This window comes from Crassostrea angulata, chromosome 4 (genome assembly GCF_025612915.1).
Source record: "Crassostrea angulata isolate pt1a10 chromosome 4, ASM2561291v2, whole genome shotgun sequence".
NCBI lineage: Eukaryota > Metazoa > Mollusca > Bivalvia > Ostreida > Ostreidae > Magallana > Magallana angulata.
Window position 1 is genome coordinate 43,363,586 of NC_069114.1, and position 24,424 is coordinate 43,388,009.

General features: G+C 33.1%; 2 protein-coding genes across 4 annotated transcripts in view; one reads left to right on the plus strand and one right to left on the minus strand.

Moving 5' to 3' along the window:
* Positions 1 to 890: 890 nt before the first annotated feature.
* Positions 891 to 24,092, minus strand: LOC128179590 (uncharacterized). 3 transcript variants are annotated; one of them, XM_052847048.1, is made up of 8 exons: positions 23,996 to 24,092; positions 15,653 to 15,835; positions 12,824 to 13,099; positions 11,703 to 11,871; positions 8,108 to 8,241; positions 7,380 to 7,535; positions 2,834 to 2,959; positions 891 to 1,927 (listed from the first exon to the last, which is right to left on the minus strand). In XM_052847048.1, the coding sequence occupies exons 2-8, from the start codon at positions 15,711 to 15,713 to the stop codon at positions 1,494 to 1,496; spliced, it is 1,356 nt and encodes a 451-aa protein (XP_052703008.1). In that variant the 5' UTR covers positions 15,714 to 15,835; positions 23,996 to 24,092; the 3' UTR covers positions 891 to 1,493. The 3 variants fall into 3 exon arrangements, with proteins under 3 accessions (XP_052703008.1, XP_052703010.1, XP_052703011.1); XM_052847050.1 differs by lacking the exon at positions 23,996 to 24,092 and adding an exon at positions 23,349 to 23,416; XM_052847051.1 differs by lacking the exon at positions 23,996 to 24,092 and adding an exon at positions 16,693 to 16,803.
* LOC128179592 (meiotic recombination protein REC8 homolog) overlaps positions 24,089 to 24,424 on the plus strand; it is a 37,202-nt gene continuing 36,866 nt past the window's right edge. Inside the window, exon 1 of the mRNA XM_052847053.1 lies at positions 24,089 to 24,236. Coding sequence (XP_052703013.1) covers positions 24,181 to 24,236 — 56 coding nt within the window. The 5' untranslated portion in view covers positions 24,089 to 24,180. The remainder of the gene's footprint in view (positions 24,237 to 24,424) is intronic.

Genomic DNA, 24,424 nt, shown 5'->3' on the forward strand with positions numbered 1-24,424 from the left:
AGTTCAAGAAGACTGGCATATAAGGCGAGCAACAAAATGTATTAGGATGAATAAAATACTAAAAAATAAAGATACAAATATATCTGATAACTCTTTTTAAAATTCTTTACAATATTTGTAATATATGTTTATCAATTTGAACTTCATAAAGTATATCCATGTATTATTTTTGTAGAAATCCAAAGATTTTTATTTCATAGAGTTGGTTTGGGCTTCATATTACATACTAATTTCAATTAACAACATGGGGCCCTTCAGCCATATTGCTAACCTGAGCAACAATAAATATAATAAAATCAGCTTCATGGAATCAAGCCCCTTTTGAAACAGGATGATGTCATGAATAGTCATACCACATATTGAGCATCGCATTTCTAAAGATCTTTAACAAATAACCCATTGTTAAGCCCAAGAATTGTTCAGGGGCCACAGTCTAAACAATTAAGAATCAATACTATGTAAAAATGTTTTCACACAAGTAATGCCACATTTAAAAACATTTAAGCTTTTGAAAATAATTTTCATATAGAATTTGAATAAATCTTTATGTAATGACTGAAATAACACAGGGGTTAGGGCCAAAGATAACTATACAGGTATGTGCTTTTTAGTTTAAGAGTTTTACCTGGTATATTGTTCACAAATAGTTATAAACAGATTCAAAATAACAAAATTAAATTTGAAATAAATCCAATTGGCATTTGTGCCATCTTATTCTCACATATTCTCGATTATCGATATCGACGATATGATAAGCACTCAGTCACAATTTAATATTACAATAACTTATAAGCAAGATACAGGGCTCACAATCCTTTGTCATGTAAACAAGGCTTGTGCCCCTTTTTTTTTTACATGGGTTCTATATACCAGTAAAAAACTTTTTCAAGCTGTTTTTCTATCTTTTAATTCATTTTAAGCATAAATAAACAGTTCCCAACGTTTAACACATTCATTTTAGGTCTAAAACTGGAATTTTCACTTCAACATTCAAATGTAAACAAAAACTTTGTTAACACTGCAAGGAACTATAAGCTAGGTAACTCACTGATAACTCAAAGAATGACACTCAAATTTTGGTTGCCAATTAAAACATGCAGATAGCTAGTACATATATAAATTAAACTACTACAATGCCCTGCAAATTAAACCTGGATCAACTGCATTAAAATAAACAATTAAATGCTTTTACTGGAATTTCATGTGGGTATGAAGATATCATATAGATGAACCAGGTAATATACATGTATATATTTAATATATATATATAAATCACATTTACATTTCAATTACATTATTTATCTTGGATTGTATCAGAAATAAAATTGATATTCAATAAGTTAATCAATGCTTTTCAAATACATTTTTAAAATTGAAGTGATGTGGATATAAATGCATGGGTAGATAATTCTTAAACTGGTTAGAACTGGATAGTATATATTTCAGTTTCATCAATTTCTATTGGAGTGATTGGAGTGGAATCCAAACCTTTTTTAGGGGACAAGAGGGGAGGTGCTATTATTACTTTCCATTCTAGAATAACTTTGTGGTGCCTGTGCCCCAGGATTTTCAACAACAAATGTACTATAACTGTTTTTGCTTTGTACTTCACTGGCAGAACTTTTTTTGGGTAACCTTTTCAAAAGTTTTCTTTTGATTTGGGCATCCTCTTTGTGTTTAATATCAATGGAGTAAAACTTTTTCTCCTGCTTATCTTTGGCGTAAGTGTATTCATGACAGCTTTGATGAACATACAAAATTGTTGTATAACATGGCAGGATTCCAGATTTCCCCTTCACAGCATCACATTTTAGCAGATTGTGGAATCTGTTCTTGTATGATTCATCCTGTGCAAGGGACCCCATGTCTACCACAATTAATATAGCAACACATGTTTTTGCCTCTTCACTGAATCCTTCTAATATGTCTAAAGAAAAAAAAAAGAGAGGGAAAAAACAAAATAAAAAACCATGGTTTTACAAAAAGGAAGAATAATCTGACTTCACATGTGAAACTAAATAGGAGTAAAGGGCACTGTTATGAATCTTAGAAGATTATATTAGTTACTTCTGAGGTAGAGTTTTTCATGTTATAATTAAGTAAAGGGGGCCGGTCGGGGGATTCCATCTGAATTCAGTTTTCTAAATGTGCATTTAAGGAAAATGTTACTTTGCTGTAGGAAAAAAAGGGCCCCCCCCCCCCCACATACACACCGGCCATTTTATTAGTTCCTTTTGAGGTAGAGTATGTCGTGTTATAATTAAGTAAAGGGGGAACCCCCCCCCCCCCCCCCCCAAGCACACACACACATACACACCCCAATGCTACTTGCTTGCCTGAAGTATAAACATAAAAGATAACTTGTTAAAAAATTTTGTTACTAATGTCAAAATACAGACATTATTCTATGAATAATTTTACATCCTTCATATAGCCCTAATTTTGGTCTGGAGGTCAAGATTTTAACACATTAAAGTGAACATAATATGAAATAGCTTAATTTTCTTCACCTTTTCTAGACTTTTTTTGGTTTTTGAGAGGAATTTATGACTCCAATTCTACTTTCAGTTTTTTTTGTTTTGTTTTATTTTTTAAGAAATCTTTCCCTTTTAAAAAGTTGCAGCCCTATATTTAAGCAATTCTGATTCACATACACCTAAGGATGTTATTTTTTGTCAAAATTGATTGAAATTGGTCCTCGATCTGTCTCTTGGGAAGACTGAAAGAAAATCTAGAAAGTTTACAGACAAATAAACAAAAATGTGTAAGACAAATGATGATCAGTATAAAAGCTACAAGAGTTAAAAGCTCAGATAAGCTTAATAAAACTTACTCTGTCCAGGTTTAACATCATGTATGGTGGCAGTAACATAATCTTCTAGCAGTTTTTCCAAGAGGGGTAACTCTTCCTTCCAATCTTCATCATTAAAGGTATAGACCATCACTTTTCTGTTCTTCTCTGCAGGAATTCAATTGTTAAAGGTATATATACATGTATTATATATGCAGTTTGAAATGAAAATTTTAATAGAAAGAAATGTTTGCATTTTTCAATTAATTAAGCTACAAAAGTTATAAACTTTCTGAAAATTATACAGTTTAAATCAAACGCATTTAAAAGTATTAAATATAAATTCTAAATAATTTATTTACTGACCAGGTCGGTCAGTAAACGCCTAACTTTGAAGTATTCATAAGCACTTGATGCGACAAGCTAATTTTAGAATGTACACAAGATGTCAACGCGATAATGTAGTTGGTCTGATAGAAGTGGAATAATGTGTTTGCATGGAGAGGAAAGAAAATAAGAAGCCAATATGCCCAAACGGTCACTTGAGTAGCATATAACCCATACACAAACTTGTCAAGGAGTCTCATACATGCATTTAATTTAGTTTCATTCTGGAGAAGAAAGATTACAAATTTGTAATATTTAGACCACCTCCTGTCTGAAATCTTTCAAAAAGGACTATGAAACCTAAAATTTTATCAAAAAACTTGTAAGATCAAAATAGAGTGCATGACCTGTTATTGAAAAGTTGCAATACTAAAATCATTTTATATGTATCAGTGATTTTAGTTAGCCAATTATTACTTTACTCTTAACAAGTCTACTTATCTAAATGGAAAGTCTATTTAGAAAGTTAAAAAAAAAACTTTTTTTATTTCAAATGATAAAAAACTAGCATAACTCTTTTGATCATACAACTTCTTTATAATTACATTATATTCAATCATTAATTACTATTAAAATATGAACAAGCAAAGCATCACGTCTTTATTTAAAAATTTACTTAAAAACTCATTCCAAACGCTTTCACAATCTCTTAACTTTGATAGACAGGTCCATTCTTACTCTTTTCCATATTTGTGAAATTACTCCTTTCTTTCATTGAAATTCTGAGAATAAAATGATAAGACAAATATATCCCCCCCCCCCTCCCCCAGCTATATCCCTTGCCTTACATGTAGGTGATATGAAATATTACTAAAGATGACAGCTCAAATGCAATGTTTTTTTCCAATTATGCATTCAGTTTTTATTCTGTGTCAGTAGACGTTTTTGAAACATTATATATATTAACACCAAGTTAACATTTTGACCACACCCTGCTATAAGAATCCCTACCCTATACATTATATGAGTGTTTTGGCCTTGCCCTAGATTCAAATCCCAACATTGGGAGACATGAAATTTAAACTTTTGATAGACAGCTTTATTTTCTTTTTTTATATGCAGTCAATTTTTATTCAGTATCAGCTGAAGTAAATAAGATGATTTTTTAAACATTATTAAATGCATTAACACAATATGACTATTTTGCCCCTGCCCTAAGTCAAAACCCATACTCCAGGAGAAATGACATGATTTTGGTTGATAGCTTTCTGGTCTTCAAAATTATTAAGTAAGTTTTTCTTACAAATGTGTGGGAGTAGAGAAGAAGATTTTTAAACATTATATGTATTAACACTACATGGCCATACATGTATCCCCCCCCCCCAAGTCCTGAACCCCTGACCCAGGGGCCATGAATTTCACAATTACACAATTTTTTGCCCACATGTGTGGAAGTAAAGAATTAGATTCTCTAAGATTTAATACATTTTCACTATATGACTATATTGGCCCCGCCCTAGGGCCTAAACCCTTGTCCCAGGAGTCATGAATTTCACAATTTTGGTAGAGGGATTCATGGACATCATAACTATGCATGTAGTTTTTAGGTCACCTGAGTCACTCAGGTGACCTATTGCAATTGGTCTTCGTCCGTCGTCGTGTGTTAACAATTTTACATTTTTAACTTCTTCTTGAAAACTACCAGGCCAATCCTTACCATTTTTGGTGTGAAGCATCTCTATGGTAAGAAGAATCTAAATTGTGAAATTCATGGCTCTACCTCCCCTGGGGTGCCACGGGTGGGGCCAAATATGCAACATTAGGGGGGGCATAGTCATTTATTCTATCATGTATGTTCATTTTAACAAAATTAGAGAGAGACCCCAAACTCTCACTGCTTTCCCAGTTGCTACATGCCTGCCTTTAAGCAATTTTTTTAATGCAAATACTGTCTGTTTGGTGAATGGAAATTATTCACTTATTTTTAATATCTGCAATGTACACTACGTGAGATACCTTTTTTGTTTTGATTCTTGTGCAAATTTTTCAAATATTCTTGGTGAAAAAGTAAATTTACATCGGCTAATTTTTATCACTTCATTCTGAAAAAAATTTATCTTGAAAAAATTCTCGTACTGTTGAATAAACTGTATGTATGTATTTTCGAGATACACTATGACGTATTTCTTATTTAATATGTTCGTGTATTCTACATTTTGCAGATTAAAGGGAAAATGGTCGTGTTTGTACCTGTGTTAATTCTACATGTAACGTTAAATTCTAAGACAAGCGTGTGTTTGTGTATTACATGATTATGATTACATGATTACATGAATGACAAGATTATCAAATGTTAATTTACACTCAAAAAATGCACACGCGTTGTTTAAATAATTATTTGCTTTGTAAGCTAATTCTGTCCTGATACATATTTTCTTTTTAAAAAAACCCAGTCAATTAAACTATCAAGGGGGGGGGTGCTTTTTTCTTTTTCTTTTTTTTGGGGGGGGGGGGGGGGGGTTAACTAAATTATTATTGAAAACTGATATATATTTAAGTATTTATAAATTTTTAAAAATTTATACAATCAAATCAAAATACTGGTTTTAGGCATATTGTGTAAACTACCAACACATACACTTTTCTCTGGCAAACTGTTTAATGATTTATCACCACAAAAATCGATCTGTATGAATATATATGAAAAATAAGAATGGTTATAGAAGGTAAGGATAACCTAACTTAAGATGTTCCTAAGTTACCGTCGAGCTACATCTTAAGACGTGTTCTAAGTTGATCTTAGGATGTTCCAAACTTTTTTCCTAAGTCATATCTTAGGAACACACTTAGCTCATATCTTAGGAAAGTTTCCTGACAGATTTTTTAGTTTTCCGCCAAAATTATGGGTTTCATAGTTCTTTTTGAAAGATTTCAGGCAGGGAGGTGGTCGTCATTACAAATTTATAATTTTTCTACTCCAGAATGAAACCTAATTAATTAAATGCATATATGAGACTCCTCAACAAGTTTGCGTATGGGTTATATGCTACTCAGGTGACCGTTAAGGCCAATTGGCCTTTTGTTTACAAATATATATGGTAGTCGAGAAGAAGATTTTCTAAGATTTAATAGATTTTTACTATATGGTTATATTGGCCCCACCATAGAGCCTGACCCAGGGGCCATGAATTTCACAATTTTGAAAGAGGGCTTCATGGACATCATTATCATGCAATTAGTTTTTAACAAATATATATGGGAGTAGAGAGGAAGATTTTCTTAGAATTAATACATTTTAGCTACATGGCCATATTGGCCCCACTCTAGAGCCTGAACCCCTGACCAAGGGGCCATGAATTTCACAATTTTGGTAGAGGGCATCATGGACATCATAACCATGCAATAAGTTTTTAACAAATATATATGGGAGTAGAGAAGAAGATTTTTGAAGATTTAATATATTTTTACTATATGGCAATATTGGCCCAACCCTAGAGCCAGAACCCCTGACCCAGGGGCCATGAATTTCACAATTCTGAAAGAGGGCTTCATGGACATCATTATCATGCAATTAGTTTTTAGCAAATATATATGGGAGTTGAGAGGAAGTTTTTCTGAGAATTAATAAATTTTTACTATATGACCATATTGGCCCCACCCTAGAGCCTGAACCCCTGACCCAGGGGTCACGAATTTCACTATTTTGGTAGAGGGCTTCATGGACATCATAACCATGCAACCATGGTTCTACAGATCTACATGCCGATAGTCTTAAGTGTAGTTGTTTGTGTACATATTGAAAGACAATGCTGAGTATCTGGTCAGCATCAGTACCGGTACATATGTAACGCACGAGTGATATTTCATTCATGTTTAATCACGACGCCATTACCAGCTACAGTAAAACATGCTTATAACTTAGTGCAAGGGACAGGTAATTTTACTTCATTATAAGCAAAAATTTGATATATCCGTCAAATTTAAAGCATATGATATAGTCGTAGGAATGAAAATCATTTCGCTGGTAGCGTCAATTCATTATAAGCCTGTTCGCTATAACTGTGTTTTACTGTATACGTGAAATACAGTTGAAAGTTATTTTATTATATGCGGATATTTTTTTAGTACATGTACAATGCTTGACTATAATTTACAAAGAATTTGTACAAATATTTATCTATAATTTATTATATGAGAGTAATTTTTTGTTTACATTGATCTCAGTGTGTAATTAAGATTAGGTTATAACTTAATGCATTACCTTTGTGTGAATTAAAGATGGAGTATTTACTCTGCAGTGTGTAATTGCACCTTTTGTAAAATACCACAATAAATACAATAACTAGTAGAATCAATGGAACAGCTAATACGATGGGCATGATTAAACTGGATCCAGATTCTGTTAGAGTATTGATCTCTGAAAAAAAGAAGAAAAAACAGTGAGCAAGCTTATTACACCATGCTCAAACATTGCTTACCAAGACTACACAGAATAATTGGCCATGTACGCATTAAACAGGCATGTAGAATAAGGGGGGACTCTCACAGCAATAATTTTTTAAAAATTTACATATGAAAAAGTATATTAACATGGAGTTGCCCCCCTTATTTTTTTAAGGGGGAGCATGTAAATTTGAAATTTGAATTGAAAAGGAGGAAATTAACAGTGAAAGTAATGCTTTATGAGTTTTGTTCTCGCCTCCCCCCTCCCTCCAATCGACGGATTAGGAATTTTAATGATTTTGAGAGGTTTTCCATTTTTTTGTTTTTTCCCTGTCAAGATTTTTTGCCCCCCTTTCAAAAATGATGCTATTTGCCTGTTAAGTATAACAAATAACTAGTGGGTTTTGTTTTTCGTACTGTAAAAAAAATAAGTTTTCCCTTCAAAGCTGGTTTGTATTAAAAGCACTGTTGTGTGTTGATGTGTCATGTCCCAATAACACATTTGCTAACTGCATGGTGTCTGTTTAGTTAAATACAGTAACTAACCTTTCTTAAAAGGAAATGCCTGAAGAATGGAAACTCGCCCACTGTCATTTACAACACATTTTACAGCTCTCCCAAAATCTTCTTCAATCAAGTTTGAAATCCGCAGTTCGCATGTTTGTTTCAATCTGTAGTTACTGTAATAAAAGATTTCTCTCAAATCCTTGTTATCAAGCCAAATAGTAATAATTCATGATTGTAAGCAAAACATGAAATTAGTGTATAATAAGATCTAAATATCTACCTGTATTAACAGTAACTGTGTAATATTAATCTATGTAATGCAACCTTGCAAAAAATAATAAATACAAACCCTGCATGTAAGTTTAAGATCAAGACACAATTTAACAAAACTGATAAATTACAATTTAGTATAGTTTTGATTTTTAAAAGAAATAAAGATAATTTTTCTATTGATCTACGTATCAAAGAAAAAATTGACCGGAAAACTTCATTAATGCGCGTAGCACATCAATAGAAAAATTATTATCTTCATTTCTTATCATTTAATAACAGTTTTTCAAATAAAAAAATGTGAAGTGTCATTGATAAAAAATGTAAATACTGTAAATGAAGCGGCGCATATGAATACAAAACAACAACAGCAGCAATATTCAAGATGGATGTGCCTTCAGCTGATGCAGAGCTATTGAGCTGAATTTAATGGATTAAACACAAATAGTGAGTTAAAATCTGAACTGGCAAAATGGAAAACAAAAGGAAAATACATGCAATAGCTTGTGATATATTATTCACTGTGCAGAAAGATTCGTTATAAAACTGGTTTTCATGTGAGATCGCTGGAATATGCAACTGGACATAACCATCTAAGGAGAGGCGAACGTGGACGAAAATAGTTGATATGTCGACAAAGAATAGTATGTATAAGCGACTTTTGTAAATGTTGTGGTAATTAGATAGCCAGTGATGTACTTATCGCAAATCTTACACAGGTGTATTCGCTGCGAGTGATAAACTGATGCGTTGAGTGACGACACTATCGGGATTGCGAGTTGCAGTTATATAAACAAGCATTTTCATTGGCCGTTTTAGTACCCGCCCACCCATACCTGCTGACGTGGTATTTGTGTCGTTTCTGCAATAATTGACTAAGAGTTCTCACAATAATCGCATCTTCTTTTTTGGTGTAAACAATTGTCAAAAACACGTTCAATCCCCAATTCATTTTTAAATATAATACATACTTCATCGAAAAATTCAAATCCTTTTAGCTGTTAAACGCATCAATTTAAGATGAGGCTATATTTATTTTGTTGTAGCTTATTCCAAAGAATTCACAACAGATACTGACAATAAATATTACATAGCCTATATTGCATTTTGTTGAACTTTGACTGATAAATATGACACACTTAGAACTACAAGTGTGCATACCAAAAAATTGAATTTTACGGCATGTAAACGTGTTCAATTTTGGACTGATCTGTGATCAACATTATTTTGTAACTCACTTAGTCTTATAAACATTCACTTTATTATATGTTCTTCGATATTCATCACACAATATTTACTTCTGATGTTGACACTGACACGCTAATCGACCTCGGATTGTATAATTCACGTGCAGATCGAGTCGCCATTTTACAGTTTTCAATGTATATATACATACCACACGTCTTCATTTGCGGAGCTGTTGACGATGTTTCAAAGATTTCAGTACATATTTATTGTAAATAAAACAGTGAAGACATCTGCTGTAAAACGTCTAATGGATTTCACGGCGTGTTAACCCGAATTTTCCCGTGGATCTACATTTTGCAATAAGTTTATTATGAGGAAAAACAGTTCAGCTCATGCGATTTTCCATATATACAGTATATGGTTCATTATGAACGCTAACGTAAAATTTATTTGTTCACTAAACAGTTTCTGGCGATTTTTTTTCACAATGAACTGAATGACATTATTCGTAAGCGAAGTACAATCTTATTCTGTGACTGATAATCTATATGCGCCGATCCCTGCTTTTAGGGAACTTTTTCTTTTTCTCTTCATTAATATTTTACACATGTACGTGAACATCTCCCCGTTTGTTATCAAATAACTCTGTACGTAAATTTTTAACTTGCTAGTACAACTTTATGAGATGTTTTCTTTCTCCGACATATCTTTCCACGTGTTAGCATCATGTTCTCAACATGCATTTGATAAATGGGCGGGTCTATATAAATGCACCAATCAGAATCTTTATTTCAAATCACAATTGAAATACACACCGATTAGAAAGTGTCATCACTCAACGCAATGCTACATCGGTCGTAGCGAATACTTTCATGTAAGATTTGCGATAAATGGTATATCTGCCACTTGGAATGCGCCAAAGGAGTTGATGCATTACTCATAGCTTTGCTTAACGATGCTTATTCTGATGACCGATCATGTAAGTGTGTAAATTTAAAAATCATCGTTACCAAATTTGAACAACAGTGTTACCGTGAAAGTGTAGAGGCCAATATGTTCGTTATAATTATTCTGGAAAAGGAACAGCGTGCCTCGCGGTAATGTTGATTGATCTCAAGCAGACGAAACCATGAGATGACACTTAATTTTCTATTTTGTAAATCAAAAAATGTGTTTTGTTTATTTTTGAAGGTTAAACTTTCAAGTTTTTATGTTTATAAAGTTGTATTTTGTTTGATGACAATAAAACACAACTTTACATTTTGTTGACAGTGTTTATTTTGGAAATTCACGTTCTATAAATAGGGTTAGATCAGAACAGTTGAGAAAAGTAGATCCGGCAAAAATTTTATTGATGCAGGTATCAAAGAAATTTTTTGACCAATCAGAAGCGCCAATATCTCATCAAATGAATAAATATTAAATGATAAGGGTATATATACTGTATACAGGGAAATATTCGCCCTTGTTGCCAGCGAGCGGATATAAAACTGGGCGAATATTATCTTTAAAGACAGGAAGAAACTGTTTGCAAGTTTAGAAGGGCTAAAATTACACGGGGCAAAAATAACCCTGTATACAGTAGATGATGTGAACATCCAGAACATCAGCAATTGATCTTGACTGGGAATCGACAAGGAAAGTGAAATAGTTCTATGGCAATTAATGTACATGTATTTACACTGCTTGATCAATGAAGCCCAATGTGGCATCAGAATGTTAGCCCCTTAGCTGAAATTATGGTGTCTGATTACTAACTTTTATAAATGTTAAAGAGACATATTTTTTAAAAATCGTAACACCATTATAAAGATTTTTATTTATTATTTTTGAAAAATCTAAGGGCATGCTTGGTCAGATTTTGAATAGAAAAATTTCAAAATCTATTTTACCATTTCTATTTTTCATAAAGCTAAATTTTAGTGGTATTCTTAACAGGTAACAAGAATTTGAAAACCAGCTGTTAGTCATAATTCAATATGTAATTAAATGGCATAAAAAAGGGAAATGGGCAGCTCTTAAAGATGTTTATCTCTAGAACTACACTGTACAAATCTACATTCAATTTGGAATAATTTTATGTGAGCTTTCTGATGCAGTGTCATTTCAAACTTGTTGAATGAATGTTGATCTTGCATAAGGAAAGAAAAATATAGAATTTCAAGTTTTACAATACCTGACTGAACATCGCACATTGTGGTTTTTAATTTCAGTTGTCATGGTAACCGAGTGATGATCACTAAAGTTGTCACATGGGAAGTGTTGAGTGCAGGTGAACGTTGCTGAACCCCCCACATCAAGGTTCATCACATTCTCTGGCTCTATTGTTCTCGAATCTTCACAATCTATAATACATTTGGTAAAAGTTGCAAACCAACATACCATAAAAGCAAAACTTTCAGCAGTAATTCAATTACGCCAAAATTTTAGCATGAAAATTTTGATCACAAGATATTGAGTACTGTAGATTCCTTATTTTGAGCAAGTTCTTAATTCCGCGATCCAACAATTTTGCATCAAATTTCATTTTTCCTAATAGTTTACATCTTTCAGAAAAATAAAAGCAAGATTTTAAAATCTGCGAGATGTGCTTCTTGCGATTTTATGTGGATATTAATTCCTCACATTTAATGACAAATTTACAGTATTGCTGTCACGGTGTGTTTTGTATGTCTAACATTATCATCTCATGTCAGACCCGTATTTGTATCATAAATGCTTCCCTGTATGGAGACACATTTTTTAGGACATTAAGTCAAGGTTGTCCAGCTGCTATATTAGGGTACAGTATGCCAGGTTTGTCTAGGTTAGCCCATGTTTTACTTATAACAATGAAGGTGGCCCAGTGAGGTCAATGGAGCAACACATTAGTTTGATTGAATGATTGACTTAAAATCTACATTTAAGTTTCATGCATTGACATTATTTGCATTAAATAAGAAATGATCAGAGGTAAAATCTTATGAAACAACTCATTCATCTACTCTATTTACATACACTAAATAGTATGTTTGAAATGTATACAAAGAATGTACTTTGAGCATGTGCCTTGAGTTTAATGTGAAAGATAATCATGTTGGTTCTGTCATTCACATTTTGTTTATTATGGTCTGGACTTCTCTCAAAAGGGAGTGAACTCTAAATAGGATTACATGGCATTACCGGTACTCAAACTCATATGAACTTAAAGATTTCAAAGTTGTGGAGTTATGAAGCTACCACCGAATCTGATTATTTAACCCACTTCAAAAAGGTAAAATCCATTGAATGAATGAATAGGAAGTCACTTCATCTTACCATACATTTTGACAGCGTAAGATCCACATATGACAGTGGATCCATTAGTATGCTGGGATAGACAAGTGTAACTGGTGCCGTCTTTGGTAACCTTTTGCCAGAGAAGTATTTCATTTCGGTTGATCAGTTTAGGGCCCCATAAATCATTAGCACTCTGGACAATTGTCACATTGGCACTGGTGTGTTTAATCCATACGAGAGTCACATTTTGATTAGAAGAGCAGCCACAGCCAAGCTCTAGTTCTTCATATTTTTTAACAGGCTTCTCTACAACATCTGAATATGAAGATTTTTATTGTTAAAATTCTAAGTTTTAGATTACAACAACCAAGCCTAATTCATAGAGTTAATTCACCATGCAACACCACTACGCCTAAGAAAATTAATGAACAAAATGTTTTAGTTAATGATCAAATAATCAGCCCACACATCTTTTAAATTCCTCCTTGATTTTAAGCATACACTGTATGCATGTGCTATATTCAATGTATATACTATATATATATTCAGTATATATAAAGACAAGAGGCCCATGGGCCACATCGCTCACCTGAGGAACAATAGGTATGATAAAATCAGCTTAATGGAGTCATAATACAAACTATCTGGACAATGTACAATAATACATGTAGATCCTATATAAAATAAAATCCATTTTCCCCCCTGGATATTCTTATGTTTATAATCATTAGTCCCTTTTCTGACATGATGATTTTATAGTCATATCACATGTTGAGTATTGCAGTTCTCAAAAAGATCCTTAACAATTGTTTATATATGGGATACAAAGCTACATCAAACTCTGAACCTTCTTGTGAGGCCGAAGAATTGTCCTGGAGCCAAATTATAAAGAATCATCTGGATGATTAGTTTCTGAGAAGAAGATTTTAAAAGATTTACTCTATATATTCCTATGTAAAACTTTGACCCCCCCCCCCCCATTGTAGCCCCACCCTACACCCGGGGGTCATAATTTTCACAACTTTGAATCTACACTACCTGAGAATGCTTCCACACAGGTTTCAGCTTTCCTGGCTTTATGGTTTTTGAGAAGAAGATTTTTAAAGATTGACTCTATATATTCATATGTAAAACTTCAACCCCCCAATGTGGCCTCACCCTACCCCGGGGGTCATGATTTTCACAACTTTGAATCTACATTACCTGAGGATGCTTCATCACAAGTTTCAGCTTTATGGTTCTTGAGAAGAAGATTTTAGAAAATTTCTCATTAATTTCTAATTATCTCCCCTTGAAAAAGGGCGTAGCCCTTAATTTTCACAATATGAATTCCCTTTGCCTAAGGATGATTTGTGCCAAGTTTGATTGAAATTGGCCCAGTAGTTCTTGAAAAGATGTTGAAAATGTGAAAAATTTACGGACAGACGGACGACAGACAAAATGTGATCAGAAAAGCTCACTTGAGCTTTCAGCTCAGGTGAGCTAAAAATATGGTTAATGCAAAATCTCCCTCTGATCAAATTAAGCAGTAAGAGAAAGTTTCTCCAACATAGCAGCTTAACTGCAGGTCTATAGCTCTCAGTCTGACAAAATTCAGATGAAGAACCTAGGAGCTACAGTTTCTCAATTGCTAGAAAGTTGCAATTTACAGTGCAAAAAAACTAGATTTAGACTGATTTATCTGATTTCAGATTACAATTTGTACAAATATTTGATTCCAAAAATTTCCTTAAACATTTTACTACAGATATCATCACTCATCTGCCTCTTCTATTCCCTTAAACATCATCCCCTGAGCCCTGTAAAGTGAAGTATGGTAGATACATGTAAAAAAGGCAACTCTCGATCTGCATGTAAAGTTAACACATTACTTCATTTTCCTAGGTCATTTAGGGTGTTTATGAGAAAGTCTAAGCAACGGCATCAGTAGTAAATTGTCTGAAAAATCAAATGGCACTAACTATTCTCACACAATTTGCAAAAAACAAGTTTATCAGTTGAAAACTAGTGTACATTTTTGTGTGCAGTAAAATTCAATTTTTTACATGTAAGGATCAAACTTTAACTCTCAGGTCGTCCATCTAATTTTTTCAGACTGGGAGCTACAGACTTGCTGCTAATAGCAGCTTTGAAAGGTTAGCAGAGATAAAGCAGGGCATGAACAAAATTTAATGAAGCACAACCAAGAGTTACAAGCAAAATTAATGCATGACCAGTGCACACATGACATCATAGAGAAAGCAAAGTCAATTGATGAACATTTTGAAGATTTACAGCTATTCAGAGCATATATTGTTTATATATTGTGTTTGACAAATATTTATAATTGAAATGAAAATAACAGTGCACATGGCTGTAATACTGGTAGTAATACATGTATTATAAAAAATTACATTTACTATGCCTGACAAAGGAAAACAAGGCTCTTGAACTAGTTTCCCCAAAAGAGAATATGTTAATGAATTGATCGAGTCACAGGGGGAAATCCCTCATTGAGTAGTAACCGGTACATTCTCAGAATTATACTGGATATGTAAGAAAATACTTAAAATCTACAACACCATTCTTATGTAGTACTTAATTAATACAATGAAAGAGCTGTTCTGTGAGTGTGTACTTCTCAGAAGTTATAACATTGATGCAATTGATGCGTTGATATACTGCAGGGTAACTAAATTCGTCCTCTATTCAAAAGTTTGGGACAGCATGTACATAAGTATGGTCATTTATAAGCACAATATACGTGGGATTAATTTTTCTGTACATAATTCACATGATTGTGTTAATCATCGTTTTTCCATCTCAAATACAAGGAAAAAAAGTATTGAAAATTTTAAAAAAAAGGATATAATTTGGACGGTATGTTACCTATTGTTTTAACAGCCACTCCTTGGTAAACAAGCCAGATGAAATACAGCCACTTTCTCATCTGCTTAGTGGTGAATGGAGCCTGTCAATTTAATGTACGAAATCTTCAACTCTGCTCGATTTTTTTTAATCACCATTTCGTTAATTGCTTCTGTTCAAAACTGTTCACTGCCACTTTCTTCACTAAAAAATATAGAAATCAATATATTGTTGTACAGTAGTATTTTGAATTACCAACATTACATATACAGGTATAACAAATGATAGGAGATTACTAAATACCTAGTAACCTTTTGCGTGGAAATTTTGACAGCTTACATTCCAACAATGACTACAATTAAAACAAGTGAAAAGCTGTCAATGTGACAGCAAAACGGGTTTTCTTTTATGTGAACTGTATCCATTATCCATGTCAACCCTAAATTGATAAACGCTACCTACTGTATCCAGTGAAAGGGAGTACCCCATATGCAATATTTTGACAAAAAAATGATTAAGTTCAAAAGCTGGTACTTTTAACATACACGCCTCTGATATACATGTATGTACAATCTGCAAAAGAACAACTTCCTATCTTGAAAACTGTAGGAGGAGTTATCCATACAATGAGGGTACCCTTTTGGCAGCCGCCAACCCGCTATTTTCACCATTTTAATAACCAGATTTTTCCGGTTACAAATCATGCTCTTAAAAGACATAATGCAATTACTAAAAATATTATTAATCTAAAAGTATTGATATTTTTTTGTATTGTTTTAGAAATTTAAGCTGCTGATCCACTGCTTTTAATCAGGGTAATTTAAATACACATGTACTATAAACTCATAAATTACACATGATACAGACATTAATGCATTTTACTGTTATTATCTAGGAAAACTTTATAATCATGCATTTTAGAGAAATGAACTTTATTTTTGTTTTAACATTTAAACACATCAAAACATTGACTAACTTCAATCAGAAGCAAAGACCATATATAAAAACATCATTGAAAATGAAAATAAGAATTATACTTATATACAAACTGTTTCTCTTGCATTTTTAATGTCTGCTTCTCACAGATACATCGCTAGGTAACACTATTTTTTTTACGACTGTGATGTGAAGAGACTTAAGTTTTTTGGACACATTCAGGCTGGATTCACTGAGAATGACCTAAATCCACACAGGAATAAGAACAAGATATATGTGAGTCAATGCTCACTAGTAATACCCCCACTCTGATGTGAAAAACACGCAAAGTCAACATTTAGCAGAAAGTTGGCATCCAATTGTTACAAAAGTGTATTCCAATGTAATAATAATGTTATAAAAATAGTGTGCTAAAATATCAATTTCAAGCATCTGCAATTTATAGTTGCTGAGAAATCTTTGACGAAAAATTTAGGCTAAAAATAAACAAAGTCGTCATGTTACAGGAAGTTGATATCCAATTGGTACAAAAATATATGTTACGATATGGCATGCCTAATCAAATAGTGTTTTAAAATTTCAAGCACCTGCAATTTATAGTTGCTGAGAAATATTGGATGAAAATTTGTTTGAAAATTTAGGCTAAAAATAAATAATTGCAATTTGTTGTCATTTAACAGGAAACTGACGTTCGATTACAAAAATATATCCTAGGAAATGGCTTGCCTAATCTAATAGTGTTTTAAAATTTCAAGCATCTGCAGTGAATAGTTGCTGAGAAAAATTTTGTTATATATGGACAACCAGATATACATGTATATATGGTGAAGAATAATACAGTGAAGTCTAAAGTTATACAATGATGAAGGAAGGAAATTTTAAGTACTTTGTTAAACATGATCAAAAATTATATACCATTTTGTTTTGACTGCTGGTAGTGGTAGTAAATAATTTTACCCCTGCTCCAAAGGAGAAGGGGGTATACTATTTTGCCCTTGTGTGTCTGTTTGTCTGTCCATCCTTCTGTCTGTCTGTCTGTCTGTCATCTTGAATTCACAAGTTGTAGCCTCCATGTTCCTCAGATGATTGTTTTAAGTTTTTACATTCATTTTTTTTAACATCCTATTGAACAAACTTTAATCTACTGTGTTTATAGGAAGGTTTATGTAAAAAGATTGATATCAAAATATTGACCAGTTGTAAATTCAAGATTTAGACCTAGATAGTGTGATTTAACAAATATGCATGTCTTACAAATGACTCAGCACTTCCATTCATATAACAAGCAATAAATGTTTGCATCATATGGTAACTTTAAATTATGACTTTTATTCCCTTGTTAGACAAAAACAAGGAATAAAATTGCTTGAGAAATACAGCAACTTTCTATTCAAAGGTCCCACTTTTATCGTATTATCAGTTGTATGCGTGGCTGCCTCATACAGTACCGACCAGACCCAACTAAACAGAAGCAGACCCAAACCAAAACCTGGATCTGCTTTTTGTGTCCACTCAGAGTCTTCTATGGCAGACCCAGAGCTCACCCCCAGCAGAACCCAGGCTGACCCAGAGCACACCCAAAGTGGACATAGAAAGCAGACCCCAAATTTAGAAGCAAACCCTTAAATTGCAATAAAAAAATTACCAAATATGTTTCTACATCTTCATGTGTATTTTAAACATACAAGGGGCTTACAGGCAGATGGGTCTGCTCCACACTTCAGTGCATAAAACAGACCCCAAGAGCTGACCCCCTGTAAACCCAGAGCATTCCCCAAGCGGACGCAAATTTTCAATAACCTTTAAAAAAATTAATAAATTAACTGTGATCCTTTATCTAACATGTCTAAAAGAGCTTGTTCTGTAAGCACAATTACAAAAAAAAAAATGAAAAAAATCAAACAGAGCTACATTATTACAACTACAATGTACTAAAGAAAAGCAGGTGTGAGATGTACGGATATTCCAATTTTTTTTTAAACAATCAACCAAGATTGCATCATTTTTTCTGAACTTCATCATCAAAAATTTACACTATACTTTGTCCCGAGTTTTTGCTTCCACCACTTTTTGCTTGATATTTCAATAATAGTAAATACCTTTGTGCTCAAGCTACGTTCATCCACTAATATGAAAAATGTCCAGATTATCTGTTTTGAAACGCCCCCTCTACCGCTTAAGGTTTCAATACACATCCCAAAATTGAAAGTCTACGGAGATTTTGCATTGCATCAGCCATTATTAAGCCCGGATGATAACGTTAAAAAATTGCACGATGTATTCTGAGTGTATTCCGAATGGAGAAAAGATGTAAACATTTCCCATTATAAATCTCTGTAAGAAAATTGTTTTCGTTCCTGTGAAATTTTATGAGTGAAAAGGGATAATTGTTCAATGAAGATATCTTGGATATATTCCTTTTCATCGATTTCAATTGTATTTCTTTCACAGGTATGTGTATTTTTATTAAAAATCATCAAAAATTGATGGAAGCAATAACTTGGGACAGACTATAGTTATGCTGTAAACTAAAAATTGCATACAATACCCCCTTAAGGGAAACAAGAGATGTTTGTGAAACACTTATGCCCCCCTCCCTTGGAAACATCAACAAAGAAAATGAACGAAAACTGAAAATAAATAGAATTTTTCTACATCCAAGGGGAAAAATGCCGAAAAATGCTCTATCACACCCAAGATCAAACATGATCTAGATATTATTTAAATAAACCTATACACCAAATTTCATATCAATATGTGCAATCTCTGCGAAGAAAATGAGCGGAAACTGCAAATCTACGTCCAAGGGCCATAACTCTGTTGAAAATTGCTCGATTGTACCCAATATTGAACTTGACCTAGATATTATCATGATTAACCTGTATATCAAACTTCATTTCAATATGTTTATCCTCTGTAAAGAAAATGAACTGCAACTGTTGGTGGACCGACCGACACACATACTGACAGACAGACAGACAGACCGACAGCAGCAAAGCAAATATGCCCTCCCTTCTTCAAACATCTTCGCTAGCCAAGGGTTTTCGGTCCACTTTGCTCTCCATAAACCCTTGGCGGATTTCATTACGAAAACTCGGTGATGTGGTGGCGCTATCTAGCGAGCAACTTGAGTTGCGCCCCTTGCATATTTACATTTTAATCGAATTAAACAACAGGTTTTTTTTATACACTATGGCATTAATACAACTTAAAAACATGTTGACTACCGAATATCGGAACATAATTAAAGATGGGACCATGGGAAAGCACGGAATGTTTTATTGGTAGTGTTTTGTAAGGATCTGTACTGGGAGTGAAAAAGTCGCCGATTTATATGAAAGCTTTCATGCCATAAAACCCGGTATCTTTGTCGTGAATAATGTGAACCAAAAAAATAAAATAAAACAGAGCTCATTGAACCTTTATAAGCAATAACCATAAGCAAGAACGAATACACTAACAGGATAGGCAACTTCTACATTCGCCATGTTTACTTCCCATGCATTCACGCGAGCCTTGACAAGTTTGCAGCACTATGTAAAATCCCAGTAAAATATATAGGTTTTTAAAGCGATCTGGTTAGACCATCGTTGGGGAGGCACTGTACTCGAGAACTTGTGCCTCAACCAGGCTTGGGGTAATGCTAAATGTAATGGTAATGCATTGCAATGCATTACATGTTTTCAAAGTAATGCTAGTAATGTGTAATGCCTCAAAATTAGCATTACAAGTAATGCTAATGTAATGCATTACTTTTTAAAATCTAGTGTAATGCTGGCATTACATGGCATTACTTTGCATTACTATGCATATTTATTCATGTTCACTTTAAAAAATGTGATGAATAAATGAATAGTTGAAATTGAATTTGATTAAATTTATTTTTAAAGAAGAAAGAAACAATTCTAATTGAGAAAAAAATGTTTTAATTGTACATGTTTTATTAAAAAAGTTTTTTTAAAATTCATTTTTGAATTGTTTATATTACTAAAGATAACAGCACAATTTCATAACATTTTTATGAGTTTTGTTATTAAGAGTTTTTAATCATTTAAACAATTTACTCCAATTAGTTTGCACTTCAATAAGAAATGTGTCAACAACACACTATGCCCCCAGGATAATCTAAGTATCAAAACAATCTATTGTTATAAGAAGTGCTAAACACCCCTAATACCATTCCCTTCGCTATGTCACAATAGAATAGGAGACAAACATGCACCTTTAAAAGCAAAATGAATGCACTGTCCATCTATGATGAAAATCAATATCACTTCCAATATTATAACCCATTTGAAAATAATCTTACTTATTTTCTCTCTCTCTCTCTCTCTCTCTCTCTCTCTCTCTCTTGTATATTAATTACACTGTACTTTAGTTTGGACTGATAGAAAATACAAGATTTATGTATTTGATTTATTATTGCACTTAATATATCCTAAGATAAAGATCGTCAAACAGTATTTTCCAGTCCAAGCTTTGACTGCTCCTACAAAACATTTATTTAGTATAGCCCGGAAGATGGATGCATTTAAAAAATGAACCCTTTGAAACTTCGATCATAAAGTGCAACAGCAATCTTTTGTCTCCAAGTGTCCTCCGTAAAAAAGAAATATAATTAAAATATATTAAGAAATATAACTGGGAAAAAATCATCTGTTTATAAATTAATAAAATTAAGTGTCCAAAATTATAAAGATTTGTGTAATCTGGGGATATATCTATATTTAGCTTTTAAAAAACGCAACATTATTTCATAAATTGTTTTTTGTTATGCATGTTATCCTGTGTCTCTATTTCATATCTGATATTGTTTCATGCCAAATGTCTATAAATATCATTTTACTTATGTAATATATTGTTCATATTGCCACAATATGATTATATATTGAGCAAATAAAGAATGACTCTTGTTTATTCATTGAATTTGAACCTGATACTGAGCATGAAGCTGTATATATGCTAAAGAGTGTTGTATATTTGAAACATTTGCAAAAACTCTTTATTATCTTTACTTTAAAAAAAAGTAATGGTAATGCATTACTTTACTCATGTAATGGTAATGTAATGCATTACTTCAAGAAAATCAAGTAATGGTAATGGTAATTTAATACCCAAATTCATGAAGTAATGGTAATGTAATGCATTACTTTACAATGTAATTCGCCCCAAGCCTGGCCTCAACTTGTTAAAAGCACCGAATGTTTTACCAAAGATCACACATGTGTTTTCTTTTAAAGTTTATATTTACAAGCACTGCAATTGGGTCAGCTACTCGCAGCTGCAGCCAATCATAAAACGGAGCTTGTCACCGAGTTTTATGGGGAGCAAAGTGGACCGAAAACCCTTGGCTGGCGAAGATGTTCTTCAAAGGGGGGCATAAAAAAAAGTCAATTGAAGTTTTAGTGTGGTAAATCACTAATCCGCATATTTAATACCCACCTGTATTGTTTGACTTTACTCTACTTTACTTTACTTGACTTTTGACCTCACTACACCTTGAAATAGTTTCTCAAACTAGCAGGAAATTATTTGATTATGATAGAAAGCATGATGCATAAGAAGTATATGTGTCAAATAGGCGAAAAAATGTGCAATTTTAGATAAACAAGAGGCCAATTGGACTTATTGGTCACCTGAGTAGCATATAACCCATACACAAACTTGTCGAGGAGTCTCATATATGCATAGACATTAACACCTTTACATCCATTTTGGCCCTGCCCTAGAGTCAAAACCCATACTCCAGGGGACATGAAAATTAAATTTTCAGTAGAGGACTTCCTGGTAAACATAATTATAAGTCAGTTTTTTTTTTTTTTATACAGATGTGTGAGAATAAAGAAGAACATTTTCAAACATTATATGCATTTACACTATATTGCCATATTGCCATATTGTCCCCCACCCCATGTCCTGAGCCCCTGACCCAGGGGCCATAAATTTCACAGTTTAGGTAGAGGAGTTAGTTGACATCATAACCATGCATTCAGTTTTTTGCCCACATGCGTGGGAGTAGAGAAGAAGATTTTCTAAGATTTAATACATTTTTACTATTTGGCCATATTGGCCTTACCCTAAAGCCTAAACCCCTGACACAGGGACCATGAATTTCACAATTTTAGTAGAGGAATTCATGGACATCATAATCATGCAATTAGTTTCTAACAAATATATATGGGAGTAGAGAAGAAGATTTTCTAAGATTTAATACATTTTTACTATATGGCCATATTGGCCCCACCCTAGAGCCTGAACCCCTGACCCAGGGGCCATGAATTTCACAGTTATAGTAGAGGGCCTCATGGACATCATAACTATGCAACAAGTTTTTTCTTCACATGTGTGGGAGTAGAGAAAAAGATTTTTGAAAATTTGGCATTTTTGCATATTTGGCCCCACATGTGGTGCCCCGGGGTGGTAGAGCCATGAATTTCACAATTTAGATTCCTCTTACCAAAGTGATGTCTCACACCAAAAATGGTAACAATCAGCCTTGTAGTTTTTAAGAAGAAGTTAAAAATGTAAATTGTTAATGCACGACGCACGTCGCACGACAACGGACGAAAACGGATAGTAATAGGTCACCTGAGTTTACTCAGGTGACCTAAAAAAATGGGGTGATAATAATATAACCCTGTAAACAGTTACATTGGTATTTTAAAGTGAGCTATATCAATGAGATCATTACAGGCTTAATCAAATTAAAAACAAATTGACACAAGAAAAAGCTTGTCATGACATCATGTGCATGCAGTTCACTTAACTTTAAACTACTTACACTCAAACTTTATGAACATGACAATGATCTATTTGGCAGATTAAAACAGCTGCGTGTTTGTGAAAAGCCGTAACAGGAAGTAAAGAAAACTTTAAGATACTTAAGATTATATGTAATATTCAAACACATGCATACACTAAAATCATGAATTTACTATAATTTAATGTAAAAGCATCAATATCTGAGTTTTTTTCAATAAACAAAATGTAATGTGGGATCCCTGCATTGCGTTCCATATATATGCAGCTATAGGCACAACTAAAATACTCATTTCCTTTCAAAATCCTTCAAGTTCTATATACTTAACTAGACGCACATCATTGTGATGATGACAATGGGTCAAGCTATAGTATCAATAAAGCATGCATGTATACACATGATAGGTGATACTGGCAAAGTTTGACATTTCTATGCGTGGTAAACTATCACAATAATTTCAGTTATCATATTGGCATGGTTGATGTGCAGTTCTTGTAAATCAAACATATGTTCGAAACTAGACATATCATTAATTCTGTTTAAACTGTAACAAGTTCCCTACTATATAAAATTGACAAATATTCATAAATTAATTTATTCATAATTAACGCTGTATCGTTAGATGGCATTAAAAAAGATTCAGTTTTATAAAAAGTTATGACACTTACCAAGATCAAAGCTAGGCCTACTGTAAATTGTTTTCTTTTCCATAGATATTCAAGTACCGTGTGCATCAGTATTCGTAAGGTCATGTGAGTTCACGCGTTGTTTTATTTTACATCGGGATCGGTGTTTGTAGGTAAAGCAGGAAGAGCGGGAAACTCGAGTTGCAGCTGCTGTCAACTCATGAAAAATGTTTTATCATCAAAGTATTTTGAACAGAAGAGGTGGAGTTTTTGGAACAGTATGGTAAAGTTATACGTTTGAAATTGCATATAGTTTTATGATTTATTTAATTTTAAATCGGGTTTTATGCTTTTAAATATCGCTTGGTCGCCATTATTTAAACAATAAAAATTAATGCTTTCTTCGGTGATTCATGCGGGATATGAAGATGGCATCAAGAAAAAATATCTAACAAGGGTTAGCCTGTTAGG

Excerpts from the sequence above, each read along its gene's own strand:
- LOC128179590 (XM_052847048.1), bottom strand. The coding sequence starts at position 15,713 with ATGAGAAAGTGGCTGTATTTCATCTGGCTTGTTTACCAAGGAGTGGCT. Across the intron at positions 8,242-11,702 it reads AATGTGCGATGTTCAGTCAG|TAACTACAGATTGAAACAAA; the intron begins GTATTGTAAAAC and ends CTTTTATTACAG. Across the intron at positions 2,960-7,379 it reads CATCTTTAATTCACACAAAG|AGAAGAACAGAAAAGTGATG; the intron begins GTAATGCATTAA and ends GAATTCCTGCAG.